We start from the raw sequence: 19,338 nt of genomic DNA, 5'->3' as shown, positions 1-19,338 counted from the left end.
CGAGCGGCTTCTCGAGCTTCGGCTGGCTTTGCTAAGGTGACGGCGGGGTCCTCTCGCCCTGCAGCTTCACCGCCTGCGCTTGGCAAAGGGAAGGGAGGGAAGGAGGGAGCGAGCGAGCCAGAGACGCCGGCCTGGACTGGCGGGGTTAGTTGGTTGCTTGGTTGGTTGGTCGGTCTGCCCGCTCGTTACAGCCCAGACAAGAGAAGGCGGGGCGGCCGCGGCATGAGCACGCAGGCGCGGGGCCAGGCGGCTCGCAGTGACTGCAGCAGCAGCGGCGGCGGAGGTGGGAGCGGTAGCGGCGAGCACAGTCAGGGCTCTCACCCCCGGTGGCAGGAGCACCCGTATCCTAAGGGCCGTAGCGACCTCGAGGCGGACTCCGCGGCCATGCCCGTGACGGAGAAGGACTTGGCGGACGACGCGCCCTGGAAGCGGATTCAGCAAAACACCTTCACCCGTTGGTGCAACGAGCACCTCCGCTGCGTGAACAAGCGCATCGGCAACCTGCAGTTCGACCTGAGTGATGGGCTGCGCCTCATCGCCCTGCTGGAGGTGCTGAGCCAGAAGCGCATGTACCGCAAGTACCACCAGAGACCCACTTTCCGACAGATGCAGCTGGAAAACGTCTCGGTGGCCCTCGAGTTCCTGGAGAAGGAGAATATCAAGCTCGTCTCCATCGGTGAGCTCGGCGCGCTCGCCGCGCTCTTCAGGGCTGGGCAAAGAGAGCTCGGGACGGGACGTGTGTGTGTGTGTGTGTGTGTGTGTGTGTGTGTGTGAAGCCTTGCCTCCCAGGCGTGTGTGGCACTTGGCCCGAGGAAGGCAAGCGGCTTCCTTCCCTGCTTTAAGGTGTTTTACATCCCGAGCGTCCCAGCAAACCTGCCAGAAACCCTAATTTCCCGCTGACTAGCTTGACATTGCCCGCCCGAGATGCCTCTCGCCCCCCGCCCCGCCCCCGGTCCTAATACTTGCAGCCGCGCTAAGAGAGGCGGCTGGGTCGGATTCGCATGAAAGCCGGGAAGACCCTCTGGGACCCTTTCAAAGCTTGAAGGGTTGGTGGGGGGGGACGAGGCGGTGCGGGTTGACTTTTGTCCCGCTGGCCGCCAAGCCTCTTCCTGGAGGTGTCGGAGCGCCTGCGGGGACCTAGGAGGAACTGGGTGGGGCTGTAGGTTTGGGAAACCAAACCCGCCGCTCGCGGGAGGATATACCTGCCGGGTGCTTGTTCTACCCGCCAGCCTGGCTTTGAAGCAGCCCAGTAAGGCGCCGCTGTGGGCAATAAAATATCCAGGATACCGGTTTCTTTTTAAACAGTAACAAACACGCTCGAGTAAAGTATACAAGGAGTTTCTAGTCGAGAAGGAAAGACGCTTAAAGTTTGGGATAGATATCAACTTCTTTCTCTCTCCCGTCTCCCTCCCCACCTTTCCCAAATCCGGCTTTTTTCATTGCACAGACTATTTCTGGCTAGCTCTAAGAGGGGTCAGAGCAAATCCTGAGGAAGGGCAGACTTGGCTGTAGTTTGGCAGACAGGATTTCCTGAGGTGCCTCCCTCCCAGCAGGTAGAGCCCTTTCCTTTGGCCTGCAGGATTTGGGGCTTCTGCGTTGAAAATGTGAGGAAGTTTTTACACTGAAAAGTCCAGCCTCTCAAAACTTCAGGGAGAAAGAAGCATGCATCAAATCCTCTTTGAATCAGTTCAAAAACAAAGCAAAAAAGTGTTGTAATGGCAATCTATTGATGATGTTTGCATTTCTCTGAAACATGTTAGATGAACACACATGGTTTTTCCTATCAACAGCACCCTGTGAGATAGCTTGGTTAAGAAGAGGGAGTTGTCCAAAATCACAAGTAGATTCTACAATTGGACAGGGATGTATATGGATGTAATGGGTCAAAACACCCCCAAATGCTTATATTTTTATCCTGAAAAATATACTTTAAAATCATACTGTACTACATTTTCTATTTGCAATATGGTGCAATGTTATTTTTATCAAGGGTTCTAAAGTGACTAATTCTTTTAACTGAAAGCAAATAGATCAGGGGTGGTATTCTACCTATTTGGACCAGTTCGGTAGAACCTGTTGTTACGATTTTGCACAGTTCGCAGAACTGGCAAATCATGCCCCTGGCTGGCCCCACCCTTTGTCCTCCCCTCCCTGCCCAGTCAGTCCTTATTACGCATGTGTGACATCATGTGCATGTGCAACATCGCTGACTGCATTCTTGCCCCCGCCCAGTCACTCCTTACAGTATTTTTTTTTTCCTCCTGGCAACCAGTTGTTCTGACGATGTGCTGGGATCCCCCTTGCTGTCTTACTGCTTGACAAAAGCAGGAGGCTTCTCTGGGGCCCAGGAGGCAAAAAGGGGCATGTGGGGTGGTGGTGCTGCGTGCCCCTCCCCTCACTCCCATTTTTTTGCCTCCTGGGCCTCAGGGAAACCTGGGAGCAAAAACAGCCTCCCCTGAGGCCCAGGAGGCAAAAAAAAAAAGAGAGCGTGGGGGGAGGGGTGTGCTGCAAAAAAGCCATGCCCACCCAGTCACATGTCCATGCCCACCTAGCCACGCCCACAGAGCCGGTAGTAAAAAAAATATTTGCATCCCACCCCTGAAATAGATCCTGCGTTATGCCCAACCCAAAAGTGGCTTGATTGGTTTTGGTTGTGTGTGATGTGAAGAGTTAGCCATTGGGATTGATAAACTAAGAATAAGGGCTTAGTGTTTGGATAACAAGACATGTCTTGTTTAAGAAAGAGTGGTTAAATCAAGACTGTGTATGTGACTCCAGTTTTAATGTTAACTTCTTAAATAAATACCATTTATTTTGGTATTTTTGAGTCAGTTTTGAGTTCTTGGCAACTATCTGAACAAGTGCAGGCAGATTTCTTGGCAAGAGTTTTGGAAGTGGTTTGCCATTGTTGCCTTCCTGGGGTTAAGATAAAATGGCTGGCCCAAAATTACTCAACGTGCTTTGTGCCTAAGGTGGAATTCATGGTCTCCAGGTGTTTAGCTTCAAACCTTTAAACACTACACCAATTGATGCTCTTTAACATTAATTAAAATTATCCTGTGGGTTACCAAGATCTTCTGGTAGTTTAGAATAAGATCTGTTTTTTGATTTTCAATTTCAAAATATGCTATTATCTATTTAGGTATCTATTTAACTTTGTCCCATTATATCAGAGAGCTCGGCAGTTAATTCAATATGAAACTTCAGATATTAGGCCAAAGGTGAACAGACTTCAAGCTTATGGGACTGATTTAGTTTCTTTTCTAAATCTCTAAACTCCTCCAATTGGAGCCAAGTGGAAAATAAAGGTGCAGGGAGACACATGTAAAGAATTAAGAAACAAGGTGCCTCTGAGCAGATGTTTATCTCAGGAATTTATGATGAGTATGGGGAATATGAAGTCTTTAACCATTTCTGTTGGACAACTGAAAACTGGAAACTGGTCTGTTCCAGTTCACTGAGAACGAGTAGGAAATCTGTGAGCCTACAGATCCTGGAGTCCCACTGAGGATATTGACCATGGTAGCAAAGGCTGTGTTGTAATCAAGCAATGTTTGGAGAATATAAGTACTCCATTCCTTGCTTTAAAATGTACTACCAGTTCATGATTGTCATTTTTGTTCTCCCCTGGCACTATGAGGAATAGCTTCGTATAAGCATGTGACTCCTAGTTCTATGTAAGGAATTACTAGCCCTACAGTAACCCTGAATTTCAAGGTTAGAAGAATTAGACTGCAGGCTAATAATTCGTACGACATAAATGAAGACATGTATTTGGATTTCCTGTTCATCATAGCTATGTCTTTAATGATCTGGGCTTGGCCTAAAGCAAAAGTAAAATAATTCCAGACCCAACCAATCTATAGCCTGGTATCTTTTCCACACGGCAACGCTAAAGTGCTGTTATCCTATGCAGGAATTGGCAGAAAACTCTTGTAGGTTTATAAAAAAAACAAAAAAAACCTAAGAGCCCTGGCAACCTCTGCTCTGCCTTGACAATGAAGCTGAGTAGGGTTTCTGCCAGCGCCAGAAGCAGAGGGAGGAGCAAGACAGGGCAGGAGGAATGTCTCCTTTGGTGCCAGTAGCTGGTAGCAGAACATCTAAATATTCTGTTCTCTGTTCTGATTCCAGGGACAGCTCATGCTTTTAAAAAGAAAAATAATAGCAAAGAGCCGTTCTTTCCTACTTCTGTCTCCTTTCCCTGCTATTCATGGGTTCTTGACAAACCAGAGGGAGAGTAAAAGGGGAACAGGTTTTTTTTTTTAGTCTTTAGGGGATATTTTATATCTAAGCCTAGGTGTGCTACATCAGACACATGTCATGAATGCCCCCTGAAGCTTTGACACCACTGCACCCAAAGGAACCCTGGCAGCTATACCAAGAAGGCACACCTGAGGTATAGCCGTCCACTTACTTGCAGCTTAGGTGCTGCACAGCTGCAGCAGTTGGGAGGCATCCTTGATATACGTGCAGTGATCTTCTGGAAGGCTGCCAGACAACTTTTGGACATTCTTCCTGCAATTGCAGTGCTTAAGGTGTGCGGGTGTGGGTGCCTGAATTGTATGAGTCTGCTGCTGGTATACCTGTGGTAAAGCTACCATGGGGGTTACTGTGTGGGTACATGCTGACTGATATCCAAAAAACCCATCTCCTCTTCTCTCCCTGTTTTTGGCCCCCCACATGTTGGATAGAAGAGTGGCTTTTTGACAAAGTGGCAGAGACCTAACTCTGCTGCTGCTATCAAAAAGCTGAGTAGTAGCATAGAAGAAATGAGTTTACAAGGAAAATGGGACTTGTCTGTGGCGAGCTCAGACATACCTCTTTAACAATTGTTACCCTGTTTGATGAATTGAAGTTCTGTCTGAATTCCAGCTAAGGATGTTAGTTGGTTCTCTTTTCAGTTGTGTCTCCAGGGTATAAAACTATGTTGTTTTGAGCAAAACGTGACCTTGAATTAGAGACCTGAAGCAGAACTTTAGAGACGTTGTGTCTATATAAATAGACTCGAGGCTTCAAGGAGAAGTATAGAAGAAGGAATGCTGGCTCTCTATATGTAACCCATATGTTTTGAAGCAGGGGAACTGTGCTGAGCTCAGATGGAGTCTCCTCATAGAAACATATCTCTGACAGCTGCTATAAACTTGCTTTTCCAGAAATTACTTCACTCTCCTTTTTCAGTTTAAATATTAACAGTAGAATAACTTGTTACCTCAGTTGGCACTTTGCACAATAGGAGTCATGTGTACTCTTGCGCTATTTATGCTGCTACAACTAGCAGAAACTTGACACAACTATTAAGGCAGAGGAGTGTCTTTCACTAAGTATTCAGCATCTACGTTATACTGGGAGTGGCTGCTTAAGCCCTCATTAAAATTGGGATTATGATTACTGTAAAACTCAGTATATGTGCATATATACATCATATCTTGGATAATTAGAACTGAAACTATAGATTACCAATGTATTGGATTTTAAAACCTGTAAAACTATTATTAGGTGATCCTCGACTTATGACCACAATTGAGCCCAAAGTTTCTGTTAAGTGAATTTTGTTCCATTTTACAGCCTTTATTTTGCCATGGTTAAGTGAATCACTGCAATTGTTAAGTTAGTAACATGGTTCTTAAGTGAATCTGGCTTCCCCATTGACTTTGCTTGTCAGAAGGTTGCAAAAGGTGATCACATAGCCCAAAGATACTGCAGCTGTCATAAATATGAACCAATTGTCAAGCATCTGAATTTTGTTCACATGACCATGAGGATGCTACATTGATCGTAAGTGTGAAAAATGGCCATGAATCACTTATTTCAGTGCCGGTGTAACTTCAGTCACTAAATGAACTATTGTAATTTGAGGAGTTACCTGTATTGTGAAATTTTAAAGCAACTTTTCCTAGGCTGTAAAATAAAATAAAAAATCTTTCATTGCCATTTACTGGTGACTTGTAACATGAGGTTAAAGGTTAGGAAATGATATCAGGGTAGTTCCTTATTCACTTTATTACAGTCTCAGGTCTCAGGTGGGGAAATGATCATTTGAAGATTTCTTTTAAAAAAATCTGATGGCACTAGTTGTACGGTCCTTATAGTTTGTCTCTTGGGAGGTAGCCTTGAATGTTTTCTCTGTTCAATAATTGACTCTGTGTGGGAGAACAAGGAGAAATTAGATCCAGACAAGAGAGAGAGAGAGAGAGCCTGTTGATCAATAAGGAACCAAATTAGGGGACTGGATGGAAGTATACTAACCTTGAAAAAGCAAGTTCCTGAATTCTCAACTGTCAGTAGGTTCACACTAAGCCGCTGTGGCTAGGAGTGCATTTGCACAGTTAACATCTAGTGAGTCAATTGTAGCCATTTCCAAACTGATCAGACTTGGGAACTTGTCCATGCCTTGGTTATATCCTGTTGACTGTTGCAACTTGCCACATTTAGGAAAAGTCCTTAAGTTGCAATCAGTATGAAATGCATAATATAACTGATGCAAAGTATAAGGAACATATGCGATGGGATTCATGACAAGTTACAGTGTCATCAAAATGATGTTTGTACAGTGAGGTCATCATACAAATGCTACAATTACATGCTTATGTCACAATGTTTGACTCAAATGTGTAGGATGTGGAGACTATGTGATGATGCCACACGAGTCTCATAATTTTCTCCCTGCAGATGCTCATATCTCTGAGGTGCCTGATCCTTCTTGGTACAATATAAGATGTTAATGTTATTCTTCAAAGCCCTAAAGTGGCTTGGATCTTGGCTATTTCAGTTGCATCACTTCCATTAGCTTTTAATGTCAATTACTAGCTTTAGTTTGTACTTAAATTTAAAATAACTGTTTTATTAGCTTCCTTTCATATGTGCAAAGTAAAAAGTGGGTACAGAAGTCACACAAATGCTTCCCATGGAACTTTCCTTCATGACTATCTCTTCTTTCTCAAGTTTTAGTTCCTTTTTTCCTGGGACAAAAGTAAGGTATGATCTTGAGAACATGATATAGCTTGAGCAATCATGTCTATATAGAGTTAAAGCACACTAAATTCAATGAAGCTGATAAGTGTATGTAGATTTAAAGCCTAGGCCAAAGAGAAAAACTTAAAACTATAAGTGCTGTAATAAGTATGCAGCTTTACCTCCATTAGACTATTTTACTAGTTTGCCATTGGACCATGTTCAAAGCCATGTTTTGGCCCTAGTGTTACCAGAATTCCTGAAGTGTATGCAAAAAATTAAATGCCTTATGTGTTGTCAGGTGAGATATTTGTCTAGAATTTGGCATTCCCCCCCCCTCACACACACACAGATTACATTGATTGCTCACTTATGTTGAAGTACATTTTAGGCAATAAATTATATTAGTATTGCCCTTGTGTAAGACTAATCATCTAAAATGCAATAGCTGCCTTCAAATTGAAAGTTGCATCACACAACATAAGAGGCTATTAAATTGGTTTTTTTTTTGTTGAAAAGTAAATAAAGTAATAATTAAGCACCTGTGTGTTTTGGCACTGGAAATATAGTTAATGACTAGCTATCAAATTTAATAACTGATATTACACTGAACTATTTTTATTCACTTGCATGAAGCAAACAATTTTTTGACATATCTTTTTCCTCATGCTCACAACTGGATCAGAAATATAAGCTTAATGGATGGATGTTATAGAAAATGGTAATGCCTCTAAATGTAACACAGAATGAAGCACAATTGGGAGTCCCACTTTTAATGTTCAGGTTGTGATATGTCTTATTAACTGTACATTGCCAAATTTATATATTGAAACGTTTCCTGCTGTGAACATGGCACGGCTTTTTTTGTGACCAGTAAAATGATAGCTGTTAGATCAGTGATGGACTAAAATTTTGAAGTATCACTCATACAAGAAAGATGCATGTCTCCAATGAGTGAACAAGTTCCAGTAAAATGGAATAAAGCATCCTTCTGTTATTCCTTTCTTAATGTATAATCTTAAAGTGGCCTGTAACACTGTATATGAGGTGCTAATTGTAGAAGTTACAAGTAGTCCCCAACTTATATTAATTTAATGACTATTTGAAGTTTAAAGGTGTGGAAAAAAGTGATTTATGACCATTGCACTATCCCCGCAGTCATGTGATCATAATTTGGGTGCTTGGCAACCAGCATGTATTTACAATCATTGCAGCATCCTGAGAGCATGAGATTGCCATGTGCAAGCTCCCCAGGGGGCTTCCAACACAGCTGGATTAGTTTAACAATCATGACAGAAAAGGTCATAAAATTGGACACAACTCATTTAATGGCTGCACTGTTTCACAACAGAAATGCTGATCCCAATTATGGTCATAAGTCAAGGACTACCTGTACGTATTCCTGAGAGTGACATATGTTTAGCTACTGTCTTGGTGAGCAGTCTTTCCCTATGCTGTCATGTGTGGCAAAAGAAGAAATTCTTTGTCAAAGAGTACTATAACTTTTCACAAAAGAGAAATGCATTATTATATCATGCAACATACAGGCTAGTCACTCTACCAGGATTATTGATAAGCATTGTTGATATGATTTTGTTACAGGGAGATGTGTTAAATTCACTCCATGGTAGTACTTTAGTAGTCCATTCATGCAGCACTTGTACTTTTATCAGTGGCTCAGCAGGGTGTGTGCTAAGGTGTGTTAATTACCTTGCAATTTATTATTCAAGCAATTTCCAGTCTTCGTTTTGGTTTGAAGAATCAACCTGTATTTTAACTGGAGTTGGAGTTGGGTGGAGTTGTTTAATTGAAATATTTGATTTATGGGTTTCTTTATATGCGGTTTCCTTAGTAAGTAAAACTGGTATAGATTAAATCAAGAAGGTAGTTTTATTACTGGCAGCTAGTGTTCACACCCTATATTTATTTATACATTCTGAAATACCTAGGTAACTGTTGAGTTAGTTATTACAGTGTACAATGATATCAGATATACAGTTTAGGGAAGGGAGGAAGGATAGAAATTGCCATGTTTGGAATTTGATATGTGTGTTTTGAGTCAATTTATATGGAAGGGAGGAGAATGAATCCCCACAGTGTGTGTAGGTGTGTATATATGTGTGTGAGAGATCATGAGTGCTGTCTCATCCCAGTGCTGAATTTTGATTGTGTGAATTTTCAAAATTGGTAGCATTTCCCAACTTGAGTGGGGGGGGGGGACATTCATGAAAACTGGAATGTTAAGAATTGAGGCTTAACACCTGGGAAATCTTGATTTTACTTGCTTTTGCGTCTCACTCACTACAGCTATCAGTCCCCCAGACTCATTAGGTTAAAGGTGATTCACCTATTATGTCATAGGCCTATTTATCACCCATCTGGGACAGTCTCTAAGTAACTGCTAAGAAAGTCAGGAGAAGATGTTAAGAAAGAAATGCATAGTCTCTTTATGTCAACACATGAAAAGTGGTAGAAAACTCTTAATCATAGGATCATAGAGTTGAAAGAGACAATTTAGGCCATTGATCCCAATGGAGGAAGCTCTGCTCTGGGCAAAGAAATATTGATAATGAAGTCAATGTTTAGTGGAAATTCTTTGATTGGTGTAAAAGCTCTTGGCTCAAAGAAAAAAGGACCTTTTCTGTTCATAGAACATAGATTTTTTTTACTTTATATCAGACTTATTCAGGCTCCAGTGTGTAGGGGTATAAAGGAATGCTGTGAAAATAATGTTGGTGTATAGCTAGTAGGGAAAATAAATTTCATAAGATTTTAAAACTTGTTAATAAATTGAATTTGTTTGATAGCATAGGAAGCACTGTTTAAATTGCAATCAATAAACTAAAAAGTTATTACTAATAATTTGTTTGGATTAGAGAACAAACAAAAGTATATAGCAGGGGTGTCAAATGGGATTTCTTTGAGGGCCAGATCAGCATTGTAGTTCTCTGCGAGCCAGCCAGGGGGAGGGTGAGATGGGGTGGGCAACTCCTGTAGCACCCTGCTGGCTAAAATGGGGTGCAGGGGGCCCGCATGAGGGGCTTCATGCCCCATTTTCAGTCTGAACGGCCTCCTGCAGCATCCTGCTGGCTAAAATGGGGCACGAGGGGTGCTCACGTGGCCCCTCCGTGCCCCATTTTGGCTGCCGGAGGCACCGTGGGCCAGTATTTTGCTATTTCCATGGGCCATATTCAAGCACCCTGCAGACTGGATTCAACGCATGGGCCTTGAGCTTGACATCCCTGGTATATGAAATCATCAAGAGAGTAAAAGAATTGAAATGGAAATGGACTGTTCGCATAGCAAGAAGTGATGGCAAATGGGCCAAGGCAGTCATAGAATGGATCCCACTTGATAAAAAGTGTCCAAGAAAGAAACCTAGGAAAAGATGGATTGATGACATCAGCAAGTATGGCGGGCCCTACTGGCAACAGAATGCTCAGGACTGTATTGATTGGAAACATGCAGAAGAAGCCTTCATCCTACAATGGATAGACAGTGGCTAAAATGATGATGTTGATGAAGCTAAAAATAGAAACACTACATAAACAAGCCAGAATATTATAGCTGTAATAGCTCAGAATTTAGCATGAAAATGGCTTTGCTGATTCTACTTCAGAAAGCAAATTACATAGAGTAAGTTCTGTTTTCCTTTGGCCTGTTTGACCAAAACATATGCTACATCTTAAGATTCTGTGTTGAAAGGAATGTTAGCAGATTTGTCTCCTGTCTGTTTCCTGTAAAGGCTTTTTTACGAGGAGAACTTTTGCATAGGGATTATCACTATAAAGGACAACTCAACACTTTTGATACTAAAACAAAGATTTAAAATACAGTAAACTTCCTGTGGAAGGGACAAGGTTCCGTGATTGATATCAGCTCAGTGACTAAACCCTTAATCATGCTGAGTTAAAGCTCAGACTTATGCCTCTCAGAAAATATTTCCCCATCAGATTTGACCTTATATAATTTCTTAATGGCATTCCTTTTTATTTATTTATTGGGGCTTTTATGTTGCTTAAATTTATAGATTCTTTCATAATAAATTAAAATAGGATTCTAATGACATGCTCAATTTTCATAAAGACTGATGCTAAATTTAGTAATAGCTATCCGCTGTCCTCTTATTTAAGACTGAAAAAGTCTAAATGTATAAATGAACTGTGTTCAAATATAAAACATTTCATGTACAATTCGTATTGCATCAATCACTGTAAAATTGGGCTACACAGTATTTGTTTGGACTGCTGTAGGGAATGACTATGTACACGGGCTGGTTTCCATGTAACTTGCTTACTACACTTTGCATGTTGAGTTATACAAAGTACCTGAATGCCATGGTGGCATAGTGGTTAGAATGCAGTATTGCAGGCTAATTCTGCTGACTGCCAGGAGTTTGATCCTCACCGGCTCAAGGCTGACTCAGCCTTCTATCCTTCCGAGGTCAGTAAAATGAGGACCCAGATGATTGGGGGCAATGTGCTGACTCTGTAAAACTGCTTAAAGAGAAGAGGTGGGCCCATGTCTTGTTTTTTTGTTGTTGACAACTGTGTTGAGGTTTAATATAGACAAAATTTGATTGATTGGTTTATAAGGAGAATTTCTTTCAAAAAAAAACATGGACTTCTGCAAAGATAGAGACCACCCAGAAAGAAAGAGAATATGTCCATGTATGTTTCAGGCTCACTTTATACTGAGCTTTGGGAATACTTCAAAGGAATGAGCAAACAGTAACCTCCGTGATCAAGCAAGTTAACTGGGCCTCATGCCAACATTCTTATCTGCTCGAAACTAGCGGTATAAGCCTGGCCATCCCAGGTATTCTACTGAATAATCTCATATATATCAGTGTGAGAAAACTTAAAAACTGTTTTTCTTGTTTTTAAGACTGTTAGAGTTCCATCCAAAAAGGCTAGACATATTGCTTTGAGCTCCTGAAGGAAAAGCAGGATTTATATCTAAGAAATAGATTGCCATCTTCTGTACTGTCGCTCCCTTTATTGCTTCTTCATTGCTTCTGAAGAGACTATTTTGACATAATTCAAAATACTCTTGGAGTGTTAATGTAGATCCAAGACTTGGAATCCTCCTGTAGCTTATTAGTCAGATGAAGTGGTATGACATATATGGGAAGGAGGGATTCAGAATTCACTGTTATTTTAAATCTAAAGAGATGTCCATCTGAATCCATTTAATTCTTCAGGTTTTAGATGGTTACACTATCCTTCAAAGGCAGCCAGTGACTGCTAAGAAATAGTTTAATTACCACAAACAAAATTTACTTGGCAGAATATTGGCTTATGTGAATTATGCTTTAGAAATTCATTTTTATACTACTAAATATAAAAAGTAGACAAATAACCCTTGTGCTTCAGTTATGTGTCAAGGCTACCAGCTGTTAAGGGAAACATCTGGATTTCCTCTAGTACTTAGGTGATAAGGCAGCTGAAAAACAGGATGGTTGCATATGTTATTACATGCAAAATATCAGGGCCTGTATCGTTGTATTGGTGATGAGGTTGGAGAAATACTATAATTAAATCTGCTGTTGCTTTTGCCTTAGTATTTTTGGTAATCTAACCTTTTTTTGAATGAGGCATCAAGATTCATTTTTTCTTTACTCCATGACTTATGTGTGGTAAAATATGAGTAATATTTAAAATTATTTTGGGGAGTTGACATGTTCCAGGTTTGTAGCATAACCATGAATAAGGTGGTTTAAAATAACTTGAAGTATCTCATGGCACCAATTTTAAAAGGTGTAACAGACTATATAAATTGTAAAATGTTTTCCATGAATTTAGGACATTCAGGGTTATTTTTTCAAAATGTTTTTCTTTGGCTGTGATAAAATCTGGCTGAACTGTTCATTCTTACATGAATGGGATTTCCTTTTGCCAGTTTTGTTCATGTTGTGACTGTAGATGGTTTCAGATGGAAAAAGTGAATCAAAAGTATACATTGCAGTCAAGGATTTCCCCAAACAGTAATCAGTTTTGATTACTTCCAAAGTGTTGGTTTTGGCTTTGAAACCTATCCACTCTACTTCAATGCTTGGCGTGTGCTGCAGAGAAGATACTTGACTAAACTATATCTGAATAGCTTTACTTATCTGTAACAGGCTTCTGTTGGTGGCAACTGCCTAGATGAATTTTGATCTTCTTAGAACTGTTTATTAACATATGATTCCTAGGTCTGGGCAAACCAAGATCGGTTATTGTAAATGAGTATCTGTAGAGTTTTGAACTAGCAGCAGGCAGAATATCTTAATGGGGGCTAATTAAAATAAAAAACACTGTATTTTTGAATCAGAGGGAGGATGTATAGCATAAAGCCACTAAGGAAAGTGGAGTCTAGGAAGAACAACCATTTTTATATCCATTTCAACATAGTCAGGATAAGTTTCTTTGGAAACATCCTGGAATAGCTTAAGGCATTTTACTTCCTCAGCTACTGGTGCTCCTCTTAATCATACAATCTTCAGATAATAAGGTTGGAAGAGATCTTAGAAGTCATTTACTCCAATCTTCTGCTCAATAGCCGAATTCACTGAATCATTTCTGACAGTTGCTTATCCACCCTTGCTTAAAGAAGTGTAGTGAAGGAGAATTCACAGGTCATGTGGTAGGTAGTCTGTACAATTGGCTAAGAGCTTGTGAGATTAGAAATCTGTTCCTCCTTTTTTTAGCCTGTTGGTTCTGATCTTGCCCTGTGGGTCATTAGGGAATATATTCCCTGTTCTATAGCAAAAGCTCTTCAGGAATTTGAGGTCTGTTATCACATCACCCTATCGCTATCACATTAATTGTCTTTTTTAAAAATATGCCTACATCCTCAAAGTATTCTTCTTTGGGCTTGGTTTCCAAACCGAACCCTCTTCTGAATTTCTGTACAGTGTTTCTTTCCATTTCTGGCAACAGTGTTTTAAACAATGTTTTGTCTTGCAGTGGCTGCTGCATAGACTCTTCCTTTTCCCTTGGGATCAGTTGTTCTGATGTTAAGTGATAATCTGCTGTGCTACAGCGGTGGGACTGGAATTAAATCTAGCATAGAAGGGGCTGGTCTCTGAAGATTCTTTATGAGCATTATTCAACTGCCTCTTTGTATAATATCAGACTGTCACTTGAAATTTGAATCATCATGTTCTGGCAAGGGCTTAAAAGTGACCTTCCTACATTTTAATAAAAATAACAGGGACTAATGTGGTCTTGCACTGAACTCTAAAAAATTCACTTAAATAGCCATTGAAGAAAGGGGATGGAATTTAAACATTACATTGTGCCTGAATCAAGCAAGTTGTAATGAGTTCCAGTTCAGGAAATGCCAAATAGGCATTTCCTATTTTTCCTCTTTGAATAAGGGCTGGGAGAAATATCAGTTGAACATTCGCTACACAGACACAAAAGATAATGCACCCAACCAGTTTAACTAGAAAAACGTTTTTGCTGGGTCTTCATTTTCTGGCATAGAGTTATGATTTCTGCATATAAACTACACATAGCAATAGGTATCTGTCCAAACCATATATTTTGACATAAGAAGAATGAGAAAGCATTTTTTTGGGAGGAAATGAGAAGGCAGCAGCTGGTTTTAAGCCGATTTTGGTGCTTTAGCATTGTCCATTGATTCTGAGCCAAACATCTTTTAAAGATAACTCTGGGCTGCAGTCAAGGTCCGTTGTTGCAAATGGATGAAATTGAGCATATGATACCGGAGGTGCTCCTTCCAGTTTTGCTTTGAAGCAGCATTGTTCTTGTCCTGTTGGAAAGTCTATACTCATACTAAAACATTTACTTGCAATAGATGGATAGGCATAGAATTATAGTTGATGTCATTGCAATGAATGTAGGCTGCAAAACACAGATCCAGCATTCTCTGCTTAGCTTGCCTTGTTCTGCTATATCTTCTGAAATATCAGACTGAAAGACTGTCTGCTTTCTTTAGAAGACAGTATATGGCTAGTAAGAACAGTTTAGTGGAAACAAACAAAAGCTTAAACTTAAGGAAGGGTTTTATTTTTTTCTGTCATTTTCCTATGGCAAGCTTAGATTGGATAGACCTTCAGAGGGACAATTGAATATGAACAGCGGGACAATTAGGAAGCCCCCCAAAGAGGTTTTACCTATGGGCAATAAAATCAGGAGGGGGAAAACTATTCTACAGTCTATATACAGTACTTAATTACATTCTACTTACGGAACACTAAAAAGTAGTTTCATGATATCCTGGATTCTCTTTCTTGAATTAATAAATGGTTTCCAGTTGAAGCCTAGGGCAGGCTGATGATGTGCTTCATTTTTTAAAAATAATTTATTTAAATTTAGAGGCTGCCTGACTCAAAATGACCCTAACTTGCAATTAAAAAAAAGAAAAGACCCCTGTACGAGTGCAAGAACAGAGATTGACAGCCATGGTAGCCACAGGCCTGGTCAAACAGCCAGGTCCTGAGGAACTTTTGGAATGTCATCAGGGTGGGAGCTTTCTGGATCTCCGGTGGGATGGTGTTCCAGAGGGTGGGTGGGTGCCATGACATGGAGGAGAAGGCATCTTGGTGTGCTTCAAAATCTTGGTTTTAAATTTGGAGTTAATTGCACAAATCACGAGAATCAGTGAAGTTTTGGGGGTTGGACTTGGTTGAATACAAGTTCAGAATCCTAAAGCACCTTTTTAATTTTTATAGTCACTCATCTTTGTTTTCCCAGTTCCCTGAATTAAACATTTTGAGTGAACAGATGGATGCAGAAATCTTTTTAAAAGGTGGTGGCTTGGGTACTGAATGCCTGTGGCATCTTGTCCAAAGTCTCCTCAAATCTGGTGAGAATTAAAGATCCCTAAGCACTTAAGATGGCCTGATTTGAAATGAATAGCAATTTTGAACATTTGCATGTATAGGCAAGAATAGTTGCCAAGAAAATCTGGAACACTTGCATCAATTTTCAGATGCTTCTGAAGACATCATTTCAGTCAAGGCTGAAATAAAGCAAACTGATCTCATCTCCAGCTTCTGAGTTTTTTTCTCTCTCCCCAAATACATGAGGAAGAAGAGATGACCTCACTTATAAGCAATGTACTTTGTGAAGTATAAGAGAGGGCCTCCACTCCTGGGACTTAATTGTCAGTATAACAATTTTGTCAGTTATGTCATTTATCTAAAAACGTGTTGAAGCAAACTTTAAAGATGCAGAAAGGGCTTGGAAAGCTAATATTTGTGTATTAGTAATGCATTAAAGCAAAAATTCTGTAGGATGACTATAGCAAAATTTTATTAGAAAAAAAAAACATTTTTAGCTGCTGACTTTTGTTAGATGACAACTCCCAGATCTAAATAACCTTGCTAAGTAATCTGCCTAAGTCAGTTGGTGCAACTATGCAGCCCTGTCTTTGCCAGTGATGGCATCAGTTCTATTGCTTCTGCTGAGGTCTATCCTCCTGAGGTCTATCTTTATGGATCTTGTAGCACAAGTTGGCAGCCTCTCTAACAGAAAGGTGAGTTTGGGCAAAATAATTTATGGCCCCAGCCTATTTTTATGCTGATCAATTAAGACTCTGTGCCAAATGTAGATTCCCAGTTATGTTTCAGATCAAGTTCTGGAAATTAAAAGCTCCCAGTATAGTAAAACTTCAATTTAGTGGACCTCTGGAGGATACAACAGATTCAGTTTTCTTTCCCAAGTACTGGACAAAGTCCATTGTTTCTGAAAGAGTTTGAACAAATATAGTTAAACAAATGACATGGATTGACACAAATGACATATTTCACTTCACTTGTGTAAGCTTGAATTTAACAGACATTTGACTTTAACAAACACCACTTCTTTCCAAACACTTCGTTAAATTCAGGATTTTCTGTTACTATTTGTTTTGATTGTTCAGTTACTAAGTTATTATTCTGAGTCAGCAGATAGGCTGGTTTTGGGTAAAATTCTCAAATACTAGAATTTGTCATCCAATGCTTTATATAAACAAACTCTTTATCATTAAGGCTCCAGCATGTTTTCACATCAAAGACAAAGTGCTTCCATGGTTAATACATCTTAAAATAAGTTATAAGAATTATCAGAATATAAACAGCTGATTTCTGTTTATTCTAGAAATAGCTGTAAATATACTGCAGCCATGATGAGGCAACTGACATGTCTCCTTGCATTACTTGACCACAATATCTATCGCCACCTGCTTCTTAAAAGATAAATTTCAACATGCAGAGCCATGCATCTGCTGGCTTGATAACTTGAAAGTCTAATTTATTACAACCTTAGATTTTATAAAGCTGACTTTGGGCCAGATTTCTGCACCTTTTCCTATGTTCAGAATTAGTTTATGATTTCAGTTTTTAAGTGCAGATGGACTATTATAAGGTACCTTTAGATTTCTGGCTGAAAGATTAACTGCAGGTTTTTTCCAGCAGGTTCAGCACATTGGTAGTTTTTCTTGGCTGTAGAATTTTGTTTATTCTGGTTTTAGTTAAGGTATACATGTAGTCCTCAAATAATCACAATTGAGCCAAATTTTTCTGTTGCTAAGCAAGACAGTTAAGTGAGCTTTGCCTCATTTTATGACCTTTCTTGCTGTTGTTAACTGAACCATTGCAGTTGTTAAGTTAATAACACCGTTAAGTGAATCTGGCTTCCCCATTGACTTTGCTTGTCAGAAGGTCACAAAAGATGATCACATGACTCCATGACACTACAACCATCATAAATACATGCCAATTGCCAAGCATCTGAATTTTGGTCATATGACCATGAGAAAATGCTACAATGGTTGTTAGCGTAAAAAATGGGCATAAATCACTTTTTTCAGTGCTGTTGTAATTTCAAACAGTCACTAAACTAATAGTTGTAAATCAAGGAGTACCTGTATAGAATAATTTGGAGAGTTCCCTCCAATTGTTACACATGGACACAAGGGTTGCTATTTTTAAACACTTATGAGTCCTGGAATGTCATAGTAAAGTTTTGAGTTATGGTGCTCATTCCTCTTCTGTTGTTATGTCATAGCCATGAGGGGTTTGGATGCTTCCATTTTGTTCTTAATTAATTGCATTAATTAATGGTTCGTTTGAATTGAGTCCATTTCAAGCATAACTGATGAAGCTGAATTAGTGTTTGTCAGGGTTAGTCAAAGTGATTGAAAAACAAAAACAGATGCTTCCTTTTTATTCCATCTTGTACAAGCTAAATATATGCATAATGGTTCATTTTTATAATGTTATACCGTGGCTTGAAATGACATCACATAAGGTGGTTCCAAAGTCATTCATCTTTGTAGATAATAGAATAGATCATTGTCACTGGAAGTACTCCTTTTATTTTACAGAATACTTCTGATTGCAAGGTTATCCTTTGGTCCTCCCTGTTGTAAGGTGACTTATAGGCAGCAACAAAACAGATAGCTTATTGCTTGTTAGACATGAGAATGGAAATTAGCAGGAGAGTCTAGACCAGGCCTGCACAGCTTTTAGAGGAGAAAGGGCCGCATTGATAAATTAAAAATCATAGGTGACAAAGGAATACCTGGCACCCAGAACAGCTGTTTGGCTTTTTGGTCAGACCTGCTCTAGGTCTTTTTTTGCCACAGTTATGTGAATCATACAGTTGTTAAGCAATCCCATTTTACTCAATGGGCATTTTTTTGCCAGAAATCAGGGAAAAATGCTGATAATTGTGGTTGTATGACTTAAACATTACAAATGACCATAAATGCAAGCATCTGATAAGCTCCCCAAATATGATCATATGACCGGGGATGACATGGCCATTAGAACTCAGGATCTCTGGTGGTAAGTACCTCTGGGAAGGTGCCGCATAACTTTGAATAGATGCTAAACTACGAGTTGTGACTACTGTACCTATTTTTGGAATATGAAGAGTTTTTACTTGATGTTTATGAATGGTCTTGATTGATGTTTTCTTCAATTCCATTCTTCAACTTTTTTCATAAAAAACACAGCACTCCAGCTTCACATCGATTTCATGATTTATTTTCCCCTATGGAAGATAATGGTTTTAACAGAGTATTTTTTTTTTGTGGAAGTGAATATACACTGTGCTTAGTAACAAAACCTTCTCTGTCCCTTGAAACATACAGTAATTTCTACTCAGTTTCTGAAATGATTGCTAACCTTGAAAAAGCAACAGGGAAAAGCATTCCCTTACGTTGATAATTTCAAGGATGAAGCATGTGATCCACAACCACAGATACCATAATTAGCAGCTGTAATGGGAGAAGGCAACACTTCAAACCTGAAGAATGTCAGTGATGAAGGACAAGAGGGTTGTACTCCCGGGTTTGGTTTTGTCTAGCTCTCTTGCATTTGCTTCTTGGCAAAACCAGCAGCATCCTTCATTGAGGATTTTACAAGTACTTTTGAATGAAGTACTGTAG

At 39.9% G+C, this 19,338-nt stretch overlaps 1 protein-coding gene across 5 annotated transcripts in view; it reads left to right on the top strand.

Annotated features, from left to right (window-relative positions):
- Positions 1 to 207: 207 nt before the first annotated feature.
- Positions 208 to 19,338, top strand: part of FLNB (filamin B) — an 82,435-nt gene continuing 63,304 nt past the window's right edge. For all 5 annotated transcript variants that reach the window (XM_087923806.1, XM_026723531.2, XM_087923804.1 and 2 more), the window contains exon 1: positions 208 to 676. In XM_087923806.1, coding sequence (XP_087779932.1) covers positions 223 to 676 — 454 coding nt within the window. In that variant the 5' untranslated portion in view covers positions 208 to 222. The remainder of the gene's footprint in view (positions 677 to 19,338) is intronic.

The sequence above is a fragment of the Pseudonaja textilis genome, chromosome 2 (assembly GCF_049901715.1).
Source record: "Pseudonaja textilis isolate UNSWEBS1 chromosome 2, rPseTex1.2, whole genome shotgun sequence".
Classification (NCBI taxonomy): domain Eukaryota; kingdom Metazoa; phylum Chordata; class Lepidosauria; order Squamata; family Elapidae; genus Pseudonaja; species Pseudonaja textilis.
Note: the sequence above shows the minus strand (reverse complement) of the source record. Positions and strands in the feature narration are given on the sequence as shown.